This window comes from Tenebrio molitor, chromosome 1 (genome assembly GCF_963966145.1).
Source record: "Tenebrio molitor chromosome 1, icTenMoli1.1, whole genome shotgun sequence".
Taxonomy (NCBI): domain Eukaryota; kingdom Metazoa; phylum Arthropoda; class Insecta; order Coleoptera; family Tenebrionidae; genus Tenebrio; species Tenebrio molitor.
In genome coordinates this window covers 10,318,177-10,336,593 of record NC_091046.1, presented here as the reverse complement: position 1 = coordinate 10,336,593, position 18,417 = coordinate 10,318,177, and the positions used below count along the sequence as shown (strand labels likewise).

At 35.0% G+C, this 18,417-nt stretch overlaps 1 protein-coding gene across 3 annotated transcripts in view; it reads right to left on the bottom strand.

Annotated features, from left to right (window-relative positions):
- The window catches only part of LOC138126850 (heat shock 70 kDa protein cognate 4-like), a 37,863-nt gene extending 19,837 nt beyond the window's left edge, over nucleotides 1-18,026 (bottom strand). For all 3 annotated transcript variants that reach the window (XM_069042654.1, XM_069042660.1, XM_069042664.1), the window contains exons 1-5: nucleotides 17,704-18,026; nucleotides 9,416-9,774; nucleotides 5,447-5,872; nucleotides 1,641-1,928; nucleotides 66-206 (exon numbers count right to left, since the gene is read on the bottom strand). In XM_069042654.1, coding sequence (XP_068898755.1) covers nucleotides 66-206; nucleotides 1,641-1,928; nucleotides 5,447-5,872; nucleotides 9,416-9,774; nucleotides 17,704-17,917 — 1,428 coding nt within the window. In that variant the 5' untranslated portion in view covers nucleotides 17,918-18,026. The remainder of the gene's footprint in view (nucleotides 1-65; nucleotides 207-1,640; nucleotides 1,929-5,446; nucleotides 5,873-9,415; nucleotides 9,775-17,703) is intronic.
- Between the last annotated feature and the right edge of the window lie 391 nt (nucleotides 18,027-18,417).

The following is an 18,417-nucleotide window of genomic DNA, read 5'->3' as shown; positions in this document are numbered from 1 at the left end:
CGTGGTAAATGGATTGATTTCGAAAACAGATCGACAGTAATTGTAATGGAAATTGGCTGTCTCACTTGCGGCACACCTCTCGGAGCCGGAGGGATCCCCATGAGTTCGAATTTCCCTAATAAGTTGTTATCACGTGTCATGGTCCTTTCACCTTCGAACACTTGAATTAAAACCCCCGGTTGATTGTCGGCGAAAGTGGAAAATATCTGCAATGGAGTAATTGGCCGTAAGTGGTTCGAAGCGAATGTACTCGACACAAAATTCAATCTCGCGCTTCGAAAGGCTGGCTTTTGATCGTGATGCCGATGATGAATTTGATATTTTTTATTAGTTTGTAATTCAAATTCGCGGCGGCTTTATTTGCCAATCATTAATTTGTTCAGATTTAAAATTTAGATCAGTTCAAGTCGAGTGTTGTTTCGGAGCACGCTTTTTGTTATTTTTTCCAAGGTTTGCTTTGTGTGTAAAAAATAAATGTCCTGAAAGACCCCGGGGCCAGGAAAAAACCTGTACGTTCGTTGCTTTCATTTCGTCGGGGAAAAAATGAACGAGTGTGTGAACCAGTACCATGTTTAATTTTGTTAATCCACATGCAAAACTCAATGCTTTTTTTTAAATCTCCGACTTGTTGATACAGCGTTAATAATCATCTGGAGATTTAAAAAATTCTGTAAAGTTCATCGCTTAGTTGTATACCTTCAAAAAAAAAATTGTAAAGAAAAAAATTGTGTATTTGTGGCAAGGCTACAATAATGTTTTTGATTATTTCAAACGACATGCTTAGTGTTTTATTTTTTGTGACACGCTAGGCCATAAATCCTAGTATTTTAAAAACATTAGATTCTTATTATCGGGTGACTTTTAATGATTGAGACAAATTTTGTGGGTTGGCACTCCCGAATAATTGGTACGCCTACTCATTTGTCAAGGAGTTGTCTGTTCTAGTTGTTTGAACTGTCATACTTGAATTTGACAATCAAGTGCACCAATATCAAATCGTAAATGTGTCGCCAACCGAACAAAAATAATTTCAATCATTAAATGTCACCCGGTATTTGCAATGAAATGCAAAATTCTCACGTACTTTTTACCTGACAAATTAGACACGCACACACTAAATTTAAAGCTCGGAGATGATACAGATTAATGGCTAGTTTGCACTTGTAGGTAAAGTATGTAACGTAAGCTTGACAAATCACAGTTGGGACGTTATGCTGCATCTGTAGTGTACGTGAAGCATTTCTGAAATTTATATTTATGACAGCGTCGCAGCACCATTTGTTTGCATTTATTACAATATTGATATTCGTCTGATTTACAAACCTTCATGACGATCGCGTAAAATGTACCAATGTCCCACGTGTTGCACTGTTGCTGTTTATTTGCAGCGACGAATTTGTCAGTTGTGTAAGCCGCTTAAATTTGCAGAAATATTTCGATACGGTATTGTGAACCTCGTAATTCCGCGGAAATTTAAAACCGTCCGCCAAACTGTCGTTATGATATTTGCATTAAACTTTTGCAATATTTTTAAGACGGAATGTTGTTTTGTCGACCTTTAAATTATCGATTCGGTAGTGAAGTATGTGCGAATTTTGGTGGATGCGCCGGTCTAGAGCGGCAGTTGCATCGTAACGTACCTGCGAATGTTTTATCGGTATGGTCGAGTTTCTCGATATTAGTACCGCCATAACGCCTCCAGCTGTTTCGATACCCAAAGACAAAGGAGCCACGTCCAGCAGCAGAATGTCACGAACCGCTTCTGAATTATCTCCAGTTAAAATGGCCGCTTGTACCGCCGCCCCATATGCTACAGCTTCGTCTGGATTAATTGATTTGTTTAGTTCTTTTCCTTGAAACAACTCGTGAAGTAGATTCTGAATCTTGGGAATTCGCGTCGAACCTCCGACCAAAACAACGTCGTCGATCTGCCAAAAATGATTCAGGATTTTCATCGTGTTAATTACTAAACAAATAGCGTGCTAGTTTGATGGATTTGATAAAAAAAACTAGATCCGTAAAAGTGTGCCTGTAATTAATTGTAAAAAATGAATCGCGGAAATGTTTTTTTATTTGTTTTTCAACGTGTATTATACTCAATTTTCATGCAGCCAACTCTGAACTAAGATGTATTACTTGGTTACGTGATTCTCAGTTATTTTTGATTAATTACAGCCAAAAATGTCTTATCTTTTTTCACAAAGTCTTAATTGATCATCCTGTTACGTAAATACGTATGAAAAAAAAATATACGCGTGGTATTAATTAGTGAATTTATGAAAAGTAAATAAATATTTTGTATGTTTAGTTTATTAACTGCAGATAAGTAAATTCCCAACAGAATTGATCAATTAGGTACCATGAGGGATATTTACCCAACCACAAGTTACACTCCCTTATTTGAGTTTCAACGATTTATTGAAAATCAAAATAGAAACAAAAAGAATTAATTCCTAAAGTATGTCTTGGATAACAAGTTATAACTTGTAACCTTAATGTAATACAGGGTATCTATAAATGATTGTCGGGTCAAGCCAGCTTTGGAAAAAAATATAACTGTGCCGCCTTTTCGAAACAGATGCCCAATTTTAATTTATTATTAGCTGTCACTTCTGACATTAATGGCGTTTTAGTCGGGCTTTTCAATCCAGATTTCGTTCCTTATATTCGTTTTATCACAGTTAATAAACACCAGAAATCTGTATTTTTAAATATAAATTGCAAAACCGTCCGGTTTTTAGAGCTAAACAAAATTTGTGAGGGTAGGGTTTAGCCAACAACCCAACCTGAAAATGTGACATTCAGAATTTGTCGAATTTATTCTACATACAGGGTTATTCACGTAAGATGACGAGCCGGATGTGGTAAAAATGCAACCCAAAATACATTTACAAAGCATTCATTGTGTTTTGGTATTTAAAAATTAAATCAGGAATTCAAGTAGATATTCTATTATTTTGAAAGGTATATCTGTCATTGCATTTTTCGTTAATATTTAGTATATGAAAATGTTTTCGAACGACATGATCCTACTTACTTTTGTGATTTTAATTGCTTATTATTATTATTAAATCACACTTTGTTGAGAGCTAGGTAATATAATAGGGATCGAGATAGCTCTGTAAATTGTATTTTGGGTTGCATTTTTACCTGGTCAGGCTCGTCATCTTATATGAATGATCCCGTATAAAGGGGCACAAAATTTCTGTGGGGAAGTTAGTTTTTCAATCTTAGGCTAATGCAAAATCACACAAAACAATTTGCTGGCCAAAATTATTTCAAAATCGTGTATGGTATCCCAAGAGCTAGATAATTTTGGACCATGATAACGCTTAATTCGATACTATGCAACAAGCACCAGCTAGTTCTAACTTGGAAACTGTTTTCTTGTTATCCAGATTAAAAGACGTGATCCCTTTAATGCATAGTTGAATGAGTAGTTTAAAAAGCAAAAATAAATGTGTTTCTTTAAATTGCAGATACTTTCTGTGCAATTTAAGTAATGGATGGAAAAAGGACAGTTACTTAGTAGTGGCTTCCTTAGAATATGTGGTTCTATACAGGAAATGCATGTCAAAAATCGGTAGTTGATGACGATGAATAGAAGTTAAATACAAGCATTTTTTCTAGTAAAAGTCTTTTTGTTTTTGAGATGTAGAGCATTGAAAATTTGCTCAAAATTTCCAGTACGCTACTGAGTTGAAGAAAAAAGAAAAAAGATACTAGAAATTTCGAACAAATTTTCAATGCCTTATATCTCAAAAACAAAAAGACTTTTACTAGAAACATTTTTTGTATTTAACTACTATGCATCATCACCAACTACCGATTTTTTTTTACATGCATTTCGAGGACACCTGTATAGCTTAGTAAAGTTTGTCCAGCGAGAGATCGGTTGACATAAAAACCACTAAATTTCACTTAGAGGAAATAGTACCTAGCGCAAGTAAAATTTGAAATACATATATCCTTCAAGCAGTAACATTTTTGCCCTGAAATTATGCTCTAATTAATGTATTCTAGTGCATTTTATAGTGTTGGGTTAATTTCTCTCGCTGGACAAAGTATAACTAGTTATTTGTGCAACTAGTTATGAAAGTCATACTTTTTTTTCACGAATTTGCAGATTGATTAACGAGGGCGTAGCCGAGAGACTTTCATAACGTGTTGTATTTTGTTGCATATCGATGTAAGTTGAGAAATTTGGTCCAAAAGGATTTATGAAAAATTACACACAAAAAAATAATAGGTATGCTTTGACAATGATCTCCAAGGAAATGGAATAAAATGATGCAAAAAAGTACAACTTTCACTACGATTTGTTGTGTAAAAAAGTGCTACTTTCATTACGATATGCAAAAAAATAATTTCAACCATAATTATAAAATATAAATACAAAATGAATTGGTGGAATAAATTTTGAGCTTAATTAAATTAAAAATGAAATTTTGCTGTAAATATTTGCAAATATCCAGCACGTTCATATAACTAAGTTTTTAAAAACTAAAATTCCAGTAAAAGAAATTGTCTGGAATAATAATTATTAACTAATTACTTGTAGTAATAGAAATTTCAAAATAAACGGTTTTATTGCGGTTATGGAAAAAACGTAATTTCAATGTATCCGGAAAGTTTTCTGATGGAATTGAAGCATGCAAGGCCTGCGCATAAATTCAAAACATTATTCCCATTTAGTTGCTTTTAGTAATGTTTGAAATATTGTGTCCTTCTATAATTAGGTGTTAATTTCAATTTCTAAACTGAATTAAATTTTACTGTACATTTTTTCCATGTTGTGTAAATATTAAATAATCTAATAAAATTCTGTTAAAGTTGACTACTGTAATAACAATGGATACTAAAAATTCATGCTCCGAAAGTACAAAGAGTGGAATTATGGAGGTTTTGGTTTTGTTCTCTTTTATTCCTGCTCTACTGCTATTGCAGATTACTAGTTTTATGAAACATTATTCGTGGAAATGTAAAAAAAATATAATCTCAAACAATTTAAGTCTGGGAATAGAATAATGTAATATATTGGTCTAAGACATAAAAAACAATCTACATCGTGTGTTGTTGAAATATACACTGCTTGCGTTATTGCTTTCTGTGTGTGAAAAATTCAGTAAAAGTTAGAACGATACGCATCTCATCTTACAATAGCAGACAAAGCAATAAAATAGAAATTCCGTGTAGTTTTAACACGTTAACGACTTTGCGGGAAAACGACAGGTGTAAAAAAATTACTTGCTGTTATATATCCATGGGGAATAACGATGACTCGATGAGTATCGTGGTTTAAAATAATGAGTGAAAAAATTGGACGTTCATCTCTATTCCCATAAACAGTAGGTATACATAGTTATTGCACCTTTTTATTATTTGTTTGCATCAGTCGAAGTAATCTGTTACTTCCTGCGTTTAGCGCAGACTTACGTATACGTACCTTATTCTTGTTCATCCTCGCGTCTCTCAATGCCTTCTCGACCGGCTCCAAGGTCCTCCTGAACAAATCCCCGTTCAATTCTTCGAACTTGGCCCTCGTGATGCTCGTGTACAGATCGATGTTATTGGCCAACGAGTCGATTTCGACGCTAGCCTGAGTCGCCGACGACAACGTTCTCTTCGCTCTCTCGCATGCCGTCTGAAGACGCCTTAAAGCTCTCTTGTTGTTCATTATGTCGACTTTGTTTTTTCTTTTGAACTCCTCGGCCAGATGCTGCACCATGCGATAATCGATGTCTTCGCCTCCGAGGTGAGTGTCGCCTGCGGTCGCCTTCACCTCGAAAATACCCTCGGCCATGTTCAAAATGGACACGTCAAACGTTCCACCCCCCATGTCGAAAATGAGAATGTTACGCTCTTTGCTACCCTGTAAATTAAAATGGGAGGATAATGCCTGGGTTTGAGGCTCCATTTGCGAAGGGCGTGAGGCAAATTTCTTATATTAAGGGGATTATTTGGACTGTGGTACACTTTTGCGACCCCAGTATGCAAATTGTGCCGTAGGCTTTAAGGGCTATTAATCGGTGAAATTAAGATTGGGAATATCTTGAAAGTGAATAGAGTGCCGTGAGATGCTGTGCTGTTAAAAAATAATGTCATCTTTGTTGTGTGAAAATAATCCTTTATCACTACGTGTCAGTTTGATATATTTTCGAAAAAGTCCGTTTTCAGCAATTGGATTAACGATGAGAGCACCGCAGCAACAACACCCGAATAACAGGTGGTATGTTGTTTTACAATATTTACCTCATCAACACGAACGTTTGTTTTGTTCCCAATTAATTTCATCCGACGTCCAATTTTTGTTTTTAGCGATGAAACCAGCTGCGAACTGAGTAAAGTAATATCGTCGAATTAGCAGAGGGTGCTCGGTTAAAACGTGAAGACGGCAAAGATGCGAATAACAATTTGGTTTCCGTAGAAAACGGGATCATTATTATATAATGCATCCATTTACACAACACAAGAAATCCACAATGAGTTGCTTTTGTGGCATGCTTATGTATTATGCTTCGAAATGATACGGAAAGAATACAGTTCGTATCGATTCGGAATGAAAATGCGTGGTACGGTACAGCTTTATGAATAGATTCATTTCGAACTTAGATTAGTGAAACTTAAAACATTGTTGTCGAAGAACAGTGCCAGATGGGGCCGCTCCATATAAAAAAAAAAATATATTTTAATATTCATTTGATTTCATCGAAAATTATTACAATTTATATGCAAGTCGTCTAGCCACATGTTCGGTTTTCTCATTAATAATATTAAAGTCAAACAAAAATGAAAATGTGATTTCTATACACCCTGTTTTTTTATTTTGATGCGAAATTTGTACGCAAAGCACGTTTTTAATTTTAATACAAAATATGGTTTCGTTTTTGTTTATAAAACATTCATACCTCTGTGTTTTTAATTTACTTGTCATTTGGACCTGGCTGCTTTAAAATAATAACATATAGGTAAAGTTTGTCCGGCGAGAGATTGGTTGACCTAAAAATCACTAAATTCTACGTAGAGAAAGTACTACCTAGCGTAAATTATTTATTTATTTACCAAGCAGTAACATTTTTTGCCTTGCAATTATGCCCTAATTAATGCATTCTAGTGCATTCTGTAGTGTTGGATTACAAGTCAACAATTTAAAATCACCCAATCTCGCTGGACGACCTATAGGTAGTCCTCTTTTTAAATATGTTTTGAAAAAAACATTTGACTAAATTATCGAAAATTTCCTAATGTAATTTCAGATTTACTTGAAATTATGTTATGACAGATAGTTAAAAAATTATGTTTATAAAAAGTGATAAAAAAACAATCAAATTATGAAATTACTGAGTTATGGACCGGTGGGAATCATTGTTTTGTTGTCAGTTACAGAAATAATCGTAAAAAATTTCACACTTTTTTGTTGTTACTTAGAAAGTTGAGGGAACAACAATTTAACACCGGTGTTAAAAGTGAGTTACTTTTAACACTGGTGCCATAACATTTGAAATCCGGAAATAAACGTAAAGAAGCCTCATTATAATGATGTTTAGAAAAACACTACTTTAAAGTTACAAAAGTTATGCTTCTGAGTGTCATCAACAATAATTTGCAAGATGAGTTTTTAATTGTTGAAACTTCCTCATTTCCTTGAACATTTTAATAGATTTACTGGATAGTGCTCGGTGGCACAAGTATTTTCTCTTATTGGTTTCTAAATGAAAATACGATGGACAGTAATCCCTCCAATCATCCAAGCGACCGTCATTTAAATTCACTTAGGCCTTATCTGCCCTAACTGTAAAACGATTTTATTTCAAAATAAATCCAAAAAGGTTTCACTTTGTTACAAGATCTAAATTGGATTTTTGGTTTTTGGTTTTTGGTACGCGAAGTGCTCGTTTCTTAAGACGTATCAAAAGCAAAAGTGCCGCTCTGCTCAGAACCGCACGAGGTGTGTAATGTACATTTAGCGTAGACGAAAAATGCGCCGTTCTGCAAGAACGCACACGAACAACGACGATCCATGGAGGGTTAGAACATCAAAGAAAACATTTTTTTCTTTCGCACTTTTGCACCTATTGTACCAACTTTATTGCTGGCATCAACCCTACTGTTTCCTAGAGTACGTACAGAGCTCAATCAATTTAACTTTTATAATTACTGAATTATTGCTAATATTTGAAATGGTATTTTTTCTATTTTGCACCTTTAACACAGTCAGTATAACACTCAAACGGGTTTCGAAAAGGAGTTCTTTTCGACACCGGTTTCAGGAACATTTACTTAAATATTTAATGTTGGCAGTGACTCACAGTGACTAGTTGCTAGGTGATCACTGCACTTCACGACACTTTAAATTCAAAACGTACAATTATTCGTCTAGTTACCACTACCAGTGTTACCAAACCTTTATATCTGCCAAATTAATTTTCCTAGCATTATGTTTTGATTTTTTTTTTTAATTTAAAATAGGGACAAAATAGAAAAAAAAAATTGTATTACACTCGTTTTATAAGCCATTTTGTCGCACTTGTTTGCTTTATAGCACTCCTCACTGCGCTCGTCGTGCTCTAAAAAACGCCTGCCTGTCTTATAAAACTCGTGTAATAAATTACTATTTTGTAATTTCATAATCACTGAAATCGTTGATACTTGATAATGAATTAATTTTTATATGTTCGTTACTTTGTCTCAAAGTAAGTAAAAAATTATTATTATTGTGCTCTGTCTCAAAGTTCAAAGTGTCGTACCTCTCACGCGAACGCGGTTTTGAGTTTTGAGGCGCCTTAAGCAACTAAATATGTAGCAATTTTGACGTAAATTCCGTAGATGAAACGCCTATAGTTAAAAAAAAAATCAAGTTCTTTTGATTTGAATTTTACGATTCTAGAAATGAGGTTTTTTAAATTTCTGATAATATCTGTTGCAAGCATTTCTAAATCTTTGCACCTTTTCTCGTTAATTTTTATTGTTATTTCTTCACTCGATAAAATAAGGGTAAGATTGTATAGAGAATTAATTTTGGAATTTCGCTTGAACGTATTTCGCTTTCTCCCGTACCCACGACGTTACATCTGGTGCTATATTTACTTAAAAATGTTCTCTTAATTTGCTCGTATATTCCGGCTTATGGGTAAACAGCCCTTCTATCATAAAAGACCGCAATTTAAAGTAGTTTAGACCCTCATCGACCACAGTGACTGTGTAGCGCCATCCGAAAAGGGGAATTTTAATTTTACTGCAGTTTAACCTGAATCTAAAGGGTCATAAAGTTAAGTTTCCGCTTTTTGTTCCCATATTCTGTATGTTAAACATACTTAGGCCCTGCATCACCCTCCCGAGTGCCCTAAATTTTAATTTCAAGTCTGGAGGAACGCGTGTTCAGATCTTGTTGTAAAATTTATTTTGGCTGGCTGACCTTTTTGTCGAGACCGTAGGCGATGGCGGCGGCTGTGGGCTCGTTGATGATCCTCAGTACGTCTAGTCCTGCTATGGTGCCGGCATCCTTCGTTGCCTGCCTCTGGGAGTCGTTGAAGTAGGCTGGAACGGTGATAACCGCCCCTGTCACATGCGTTCCTATATACGCCTCCGCGGTCTCCTTCATCTTTCCCAGCACCATCGATGATATTTCTTCGGGAAAGAAAGTCTTCGTCTCGCCCTTGTACCGGACCCGTATTTTAGGCTTCCCGTTATCGTTAATCACTTGGAAGGGCCACAGTTTCATGTCGTGCTGGACGGCCGGGTCGTTGAATTTTCGTCCTATTAATCTTTTCGCATCTGACACGCAAAATGCATTAATGTTTGAATACATTAATTATGAAAGTTTTGCGGGCACAACGTCTCGATAGCGAATAATTTATTGTGCTTGTTGGTTTGCTGGTCTGCCTAGTGTTACGGTAATAGGTACCGACTGATTTTGTGCATTACAGACTGGACTTTATTATGAAGCTTTTAACTGCCTCTGTTCTGTACAATTTATTGATGCGTAATATACGTTACTCGAGATAAAACAACGGGATTAAAGTTGTTCGATTACACGATAATGTGAATCCCGCAGGGACTATCGTAAACATCTGACCGTTTTTAACTGAAGTGTTGGTGTTAACACTTTAAATCTTTCGAACGAAAGCTGCAATGTCGATCGCCAATTACAATAAAATATACAGCGCAGATATTCGTTTTTGAATGAAACTCCGAAAGTCCACCGATTTTTACAGTGAGCGGCAAAAGTATGGAATAAATTCCTTAAAAATTAAACAAAATTTTTTTCAAAAAAATCTTTAGACAGGTCAATTTTAGTTTATAAAAGTACATGTTCTAGTACCAAAGAAAATTCCAAGCAGTCATTCGTTTTCGAGTGATGACGTCATCCATACTTTTTTTAAATGGAAACTCCTTATTTTTTTTCTTGATTCTGATAGTCCTTTTAATTGTCTAAATGACAATATAAAAATTTTGTTATCTTACATAAGGAAATTTTTGAGAAAAAAAATAATAAAGTTGGAAAAAATAAATTTTATAACGAACAAAAGCAAGTCAAAAAATCAAGTAGGTAAATCAAACAGTCAAATGTTACTGTCAATTTCATTCGTATGTGTTATTTGTTTTACAAAACATTTTCGAAAATGACTCATTTAACAGAAACACAACGTATAGAAATTTTAATTTTGATTGGGTGCGGGCATAAAACTAAAACAGGGGGAATTTCTTCATAAACTTGCTTATTGTCAACAAGCTGGAGGATGGCAATTCGAACATTTAATTCCATAATTTTAAGTACTGACTAACACAGTTTTTGACTTGTTTTTGATCGCTATAAAAAAATTTTTTCCAACTTTATTATTTTTTTTCTCAAAAATTTCCTTATGTAAGATAACAAAAATTTTATACTTTTATTTAGACAATGAAAAGGGCTATCAGAATCAAGAAAAAAAATAGGGGGTTTCCATTGAAAAAAAGTATCGATGACATCATAACTCGAAAACAAACGACTGCTTGGAATTTTATTTTATATTAAAATATGTATTTTTATAAACTAAAATTGACCTGTCCAAAGATTTTTTTGAAAAAGATTTTGTTTAATTTTTAATGAATTTATTCCATACTTTTGCCGCTCACTGTATATTGTTCCGCTTCCGCAGCTAGTTTAAGAAACTTACTTGCAATTGCTATTCAAAAAAAGTATCAAATTTCAAAAATTTAATACTTCATACTATAATATGTATTAGCAAACAGTGTCCAAGAACAAGAACAAAAACGATATTTAATTAGAAAATTTAATTAATACTGGTAATTAGAAATTATAAGTTTGGAACAATAGGTATGAGAATTAAAAAACAAGATATTATTATAATCAGTAATTCAATTATAATTTTTACAATAAAGTAATGGAAAAGTGGTGATTGTAAATTACTCGGATGGTCACAGTGCCACATGATAAGATATGGTAAATTCCTCCACCGGATTACTGAAGACTGTACCTCTTGGAATTTGCATTTTACCCCCACGGTTCACTTACGAGAAATTTTTTATAAGCTTGCTACCATTTGTTGATTAGCTGATTTGTTACCAATAATGTGTTGTTAAAGAAAAATAGTGAGCGAAAGAGACACAGTTTTGCTTCTTTTTTAATATTTTCAAATTTACGAAGCAGTTACTCTGCGAAAGAGTACGTTGGAACATGAGGTAAAAGATTCAAGGAGAATTGGTTGGAATAAATAATGCGTCTATGTTAGCAGCTTTTGCAAGATAATGATCCTCTAAACCTGTTGATCGTTGAAAATGAAAAATAGTTTAACTGACCTCCAAAGTGATCTGATTTAAATCTTCTGAAAAACATGTGGAACAATATTGATCGTTTAATTAAAGTTTAGTACAATAACAGTTTAAATCATCTTTTTGGAGGATTAAAAAAAATTCTACTGATTTTAATCGAGTTATTACGTATTTATTTGTTAGCTGATATTTGAAAAATCAATCTTTTCAATGTTATTATACACTCCCCACAAAAATTATCGCACCACCCACAGTTGTGGTAAACCAAACAATGTACCGCTACGATCTTCATTGTTGTGATAAAGGGTGTAAGATAATACAAAAGAATAAATAAAAACAAAAAAATCTACGTTTTGAAAGATTTTTTAACGGATTTATAACAATATAATAAATTGATTATGCACTATAATTAAATTAAAAACGAGTGCTTCCACCCCTGGCTTGAATGACAGCTTCCATTCTGTGAAGCATGCTTTCGTAAAGGTTTACAATGTATTCTTGCGGTATGTTATGCCATTCTTCCACAAGAACTACTTCCAGCTGTTGGCGAGTTCTAAAAACCATTCTGCGCTCTAATACACGCCGTTGAAGGGTGTCCCATACATGCTCTATTGGATTTAAATCAGGGCTTCGAGCTGGCCACTCCATAACAGGTGTCTCAGTTTCTCTAAGGTATTCTTGAACTATCCGAGCTGTGTGTGGTCGAGCATTATCGTGCATATACACAAAATTTTGACCAATAAATGGGCCGTACGGAATTACATGTGGGTCCAAAATGTCAGTAATGTAACGTGCAGCCGTCATACGAGCCCCACGCAAAGACACTAATTCTGTACGACCTTGCACAGAGATAGCACTCCAAACCATTACCGAACCTCCACCATAGTTCACATTGGGAACAAAGTTACATTGAAGATATCGCTCTCCAGGTCTCCTATAAACCGTCTGTCATTTGCATAAAGACAAAATCGTGATTCGTTAGAGAACATAACATTCTGCCAATCTCCAATATCCCAATTCACATGTTCCCTAGCAAACGCTAGACGAGCTACACGATGTTGTCTGGTGAGTTGCGGTGCTCTTGCGGGAACACGAGCCCGAATATTGTCTTCCCGAAGACGGTTCCTTACAGTTTGGAGCGAAATTTCCACATCTCTGACAGCTAACATCTCACTTTGAAGCAATCGAGCAGTGCAGTGCCTAGTACGGAGCGCTGTTAGGCGCAAAAAGCGATCATCTCGGACCGATGTCACCCTTCGACGACCTTATCCTGGCCTTCTGCCAACACTCCCAGTTTCTTGGTGCCTTTGTGCCAGCCTGACAATGGTAGAATGGTTAACACCGAGGACTCTCGCCACGTAACGTTGGCTACGACCATCCTGTAGCAAAGCAAGTGCTTGGACAGCTTCTTCGTAGGTCAGATGGTAGCTAACGCGTTGAGGAACATTCATCATGTCAAATTTATATTACACAAATGACACATTCTATAAACAACGCGACTACAAATAAACTGGAAGAAATGGGTATATGCAGCTTTATCACAAATTAGAAGAAAAGTTGCCAAAAAAATCCTTATCGGTGTTGGTGCTTGCAAATAAGTAAATAAAAACTGTTTCTACATGATGTAGACCTAGTATGTTGCTTTCATGCATATTCGTTTTGGAAAAACACCGATATTTCAGGGTGGTGCGATAATTTTTGTAGGGAGTGTATTTTTAAGACTTTGCCTAAACGAACACGAAAAATGTTATTCAATATTCGTGCGCTGTCAGTTTTCAGGTATTCGGCCTGTTTTGCAGCACTTGGCTGAGGCCTCGTGCTCAAATTTCGGCATTATACAGTGCGCCCAGAAATGTGGTAGCAACTTTTACACAAAGTGTCACAAGATGGCACTTTCGAAAAGCCAAATTTGTTCAATCTTGCAACATTCAATTTTTGAATTTTTTCAAAAGAATATGTTAAGGAGGTTTTCCGAACAATTTTTACCCCCGATTTGTGCACTAAAATTTGTCGAGATGTTGCTCGAAGGGTTCGGTTATGCATTGAGCATAATGGTGGTCAATTTGAACATTTTCAATAAAATTTAAATTTGAATGCTTTACTTTTGACAATTCTTGACATTTATTTAACTCAATTTAGATAGCGGCGTTGCCATGCATAAAAAAGGTCTCTGTAAAAAATTGTCATCTTGCGGGACCAATTGAAAAACTTGCTACCACATTTCTGGGCGCTCTGTACCTGAAAAGTGATCTGACAGCGCTACTCATACGAAAATAACTATTTTGTCCGCTTTTTGTTAGCAATGTCGTTTCTCGCAAGTTTTCTAGGAAAAGATGTTAGAAATACCTATCTACGTTTGCTGCGCGATCTTTATGTTCGCTACTGCAACATCAACAACGCGAGTATCTAAAATAGGATAGGTTTTTTGATAAAATCTTGTTTTATTGTTATTAATTTTTTAATTTAATCAGTAAGTCCATTTACCGTTAGGAGTAGGACTGAAAAGTAATACGCAATACGCAGTGTAATATTGCCCTGTGGCATTTCCCGTATCTTCTTTTTCCACAAATTTCTATCCTGTCCCAGCCGTCTTGTCTCGTTCCACAGGATTCTTCGTTTTTCGGCTTCTTGCCGCACTTGGTCCTCCCATCTCAGTCGTGGACGTCCTATTTCATTCTTTCCTTGTGCTTTGGTTTCGTAAATTTCTCTTGTAAGTGTTTTTCCTTTATCCTATGTATGTGACGTAAATGCGGCCTTACACCAAGGCAACAATTGGCAACATGTAGCATGCAACATTTTTTGGTAAGGACCGCCAACGTTACTAAAAAATATTGCGTGCTACATGTTGCCAATTGTTGCCTTGGTGTAAGGCCGCCTTAACCAACTCAATTGGCTTTCGCCGATGACTAATTCTGTCAATGATACTACCGTTTTGTTTCTTACCCTGCCTCTTCTTGTGATCCCTTTTATTCTTCTTAGAAATCTCATTTCTGTAGCTACGATTTTACTTTTATTATTCTTTGTTAAGGCGACCTTACACCAAGGCAACAATTGGAAACATGTTGCCTGCAACATTTTTTAGGAATGCCCGGCAACATTACTAAAAAATGTTGCAGGCAACATGTTGCCAATTGTTGCCTTGGTGTAAGGCCGCCTTTAGAGTCCAGGATTCACTGCCGTATGCTATAGACTATAGATGGTCTTACGACTTTCTGGTATACTTGTGTTTTTATTTTCTTCGGTATTTCTTTCTTCCCCAGGAACGTGGTTCTTAGGGAGTTGTACAGTCTACCAGCTTTTACGATTTTTTGGTTTATTTCCTTATCTATTTTTCCAGATTCCTCTATGATTGTGTCCAAGTAGTTGTAGTTTGTAACCTGTTCTAATACTTGTCCTTGTATAGATTCAATGTTTCCTTTCTTTCGTGGATATTATCATAATTTTGCTTTTTTCAATATTTACTTCCATGTTTACTTTCGGCAGTTCTCTTTGGTATGCTTCTAGGTTATGTTGTAATATTTCTTCTGTTTCAGCTACTAACACTATATCATTCGTAAACAGTACTTCTTGTAGTGTTCTTCATTTGCCATTTGCCTACTGTCAAGTTTTTACATTTTTCTTTGCACTTTTTATAATGTCGTCTATGACTATGGAGAATAGTAGCGGACTTAGTACACATCGTTGCTTCAATTTTATGTTTGACTCAAACTCTGCGGATTCTTGATTCTAATTGCTATCGTATTTATTTCGACTCCTCTTTGTCTCATGCACTTCCAGATATCGTTTTTTCTTAGTTCTCATTCTGTCGAAGGCTTTTTTTAAATCTATAAAACATAAGTGAATTTCTTTTCCTTTCCTCAGTAGCTTTTTGCCTGTTTGTCTAAGTACAGGGTCATTATGGATGATTGTCCCATCGCCGTTGGCGTTGAAAACTAACACAAATTTTGGATGTGCTGCCAACCTCGTAAAGTGAGACAAACTAGTAGACAGATTTCCACTACCGCCAGTATCGCCCTCTATTGGCCATATCCTTTCTTAAATCGATGTTGTGGTTTCTTCCATAGTTGCCTCTAATTGTTCCCTTAATCTTTTTTCAATTACTCTGAGAAAATTTTGCAAGGTATACCTACTTCTTAATGTAATTTCTCTATAATTTTTACAGGATTTTGGATCATCTTTCTTAAACATTGACATAATTATATCTGTATTTCAATCTTTGGGTACTTCTTTCTTTTTTAGTAAAATGATTAAGTTGTATAGTCTGTCTCAATTCTAAATTTCCACCACCTGTTGAATTATGTTGGCAAAATAAAAATATGTCTAAATTGGGGATTGTTATAACCAAAGTTGGCAATGTTTTATAAACATGATTCGAAAACAACGTAATTTACTTGAGGCTAAAATGAACAATGCTTTAAAAAGGTTGGCACCATTTTTTTCCTTTATTGTAAAATTTTGAGTTGTAAAAACGAAAATTGACAGACAGAGAATGATAACCTCACAAATACAAACTGACACATTTTTCACCAAACAATGTTGCCGGTTATACTTCTAACGTAGAATGCAGTGTTGGTGGAAATTTATATTTGAGACAGACTATAAAGTTCATTCACGTTGGATTTTCCCTGTCAAATTGTTGTCATGTTGCAAACCTGCACCTCCTTTTCTAGTAATTTTCACATTATCGTGTTAGAGCGATTTGACGTTTTTAATTTTGAATGTTAGTTTGACGTGTGAAATAAAGTTACAGATTTCTTCATAAAATTCTATTCCTATCCTAATCCTGGTTAATTTTACCATGGAGGAAAGAAAAATGAAGGTTTTATTAACAGGTAATTTGAAAATTGCGTTTATTAAATGTAGTCAAGAACTGAAATATGCCTATCCCAACCTAACCTCTGCAGTCTACGCATGACATGGTTACTTTATCAGCCCGTATTGGCGACATACACAGCTAACATATTATTGAAGTAAAAGTCACACTGCCAAAAAATTAAATAATTTGACTTTGACGAGGAAAATCCAACATGAATGAACTTTATGTGTTTTGTAATATACCTACTTTACAAAAATATATGTAATTTGTTGACAGAATTTCTATAATCGACACATAGCGAACAATGATGGAGCTACAATTTATTTTTTCCCCAAATATCTAAATCAAAATCTGCCAACAATTTGATGAGATTAATTTAATTCAAATGCGATAATACAAACAAGAACTAAACACATATTTCCAACAGAAAACACCAAAGTTTAAATAGTTATTAACTTCGCAAAAGCTCCTTTCTAGATAAGCATAACAATAACTTTCTAAATCATTAACATAAGGCGTATAAAACATATAATTTTCGACTTCTGTATTTTTTCTTATACCTATTATTTTCAAACCGACAATTTTTTCTATGAAATAATCACGGTTTTTGCTTACTGTGCCGTAGTGCTATTATAAAAAGGCCACATAAATAAAAACTGGTGTCACCACCTAGCTATTACCCCTCTCAATGATTGTGCAGGGAAGATAATGACAGCCTTCGTTCTTTTTATTCAATTAAAATTCCCGTGCGATTTTTCTAGTTTTAGACGTATTTTCTCAATAACATAAGTTTTGTGATGGGCGAAAGAATTTTAATTTGAGATCGGTCTAGACGTCGATTATTCGCGATAATTATAAAAGGATCTTAGTTCACGCAAAACTTATTTTCAACTTTGAAAGTAGATATCAAACCTGAGTGTGTCCAAACTTAAATTACTAATTGAAAGTTTAATTATTGTATAAACCACAGAAAACGCGGCTTGTTTATTAAGTTAGTTTGTTATAAATCGATTTCCGGGACAGTTAATTTAGTTATTACACTGTCCAAAACTAATAATTTGATTTCGCTTTAATCATTTTATAATGTTAATTAGAAACGTTATTTTAGTAAATACCGTAAACAGTGTTTTCGGGATTTAGAGCCACTTGACCCTTGGCCGCCTCCCCCACGAGTCTTTCGACGTCTGTAAAAGCCACAAAACTGGGAGTCGTGCGATTTCCCTGGTCATTAGCGATTATGTTAACAGCTCCATTCGTAAATACACCAACACACGAATACGTTGTACCCAAATCTATGCCGATGGGTAATGACACGACACGACTAGCCATACCGAGAAGGGTTCAATGAAACTTTACAATTTAAAATGGCGTGAACACGGCGAATTTTGACTGAACTCGAATATGAAGTGACAGTTGACAAATGTGACAAAGCGAAAACTTTCACTTTCAAAAGGGACGGACCCTTGCCCGCCTTCCTTTCTCGCCAATATTGCTGTACAACGTAAATTTTAATTCATTCGGATGAAAGCCTTGCCCTAATGATTCTCTTGCCCCCAAATGAAACCAAAATAATATTAGAACAAGTCGGAGTACTGTTATGGGCGCGCGGAGTGGCGAAAACCATGAATTCTTTGGCGAAAAGAAAGAGACGGGATAATGTACGACATGCAATTAAACACTAAAAGCCCCATTACGTTTGCGTTACGAATTAAAATGAAATACGTTTAGGCAAAAATATGTTAACAATGTAATTGGTAATTTGGCCAGAAATGAGTCGCATTATACTCGTAGAAAAAAATTAAATATTCAGGGGAGATTTGGAAGTTGTA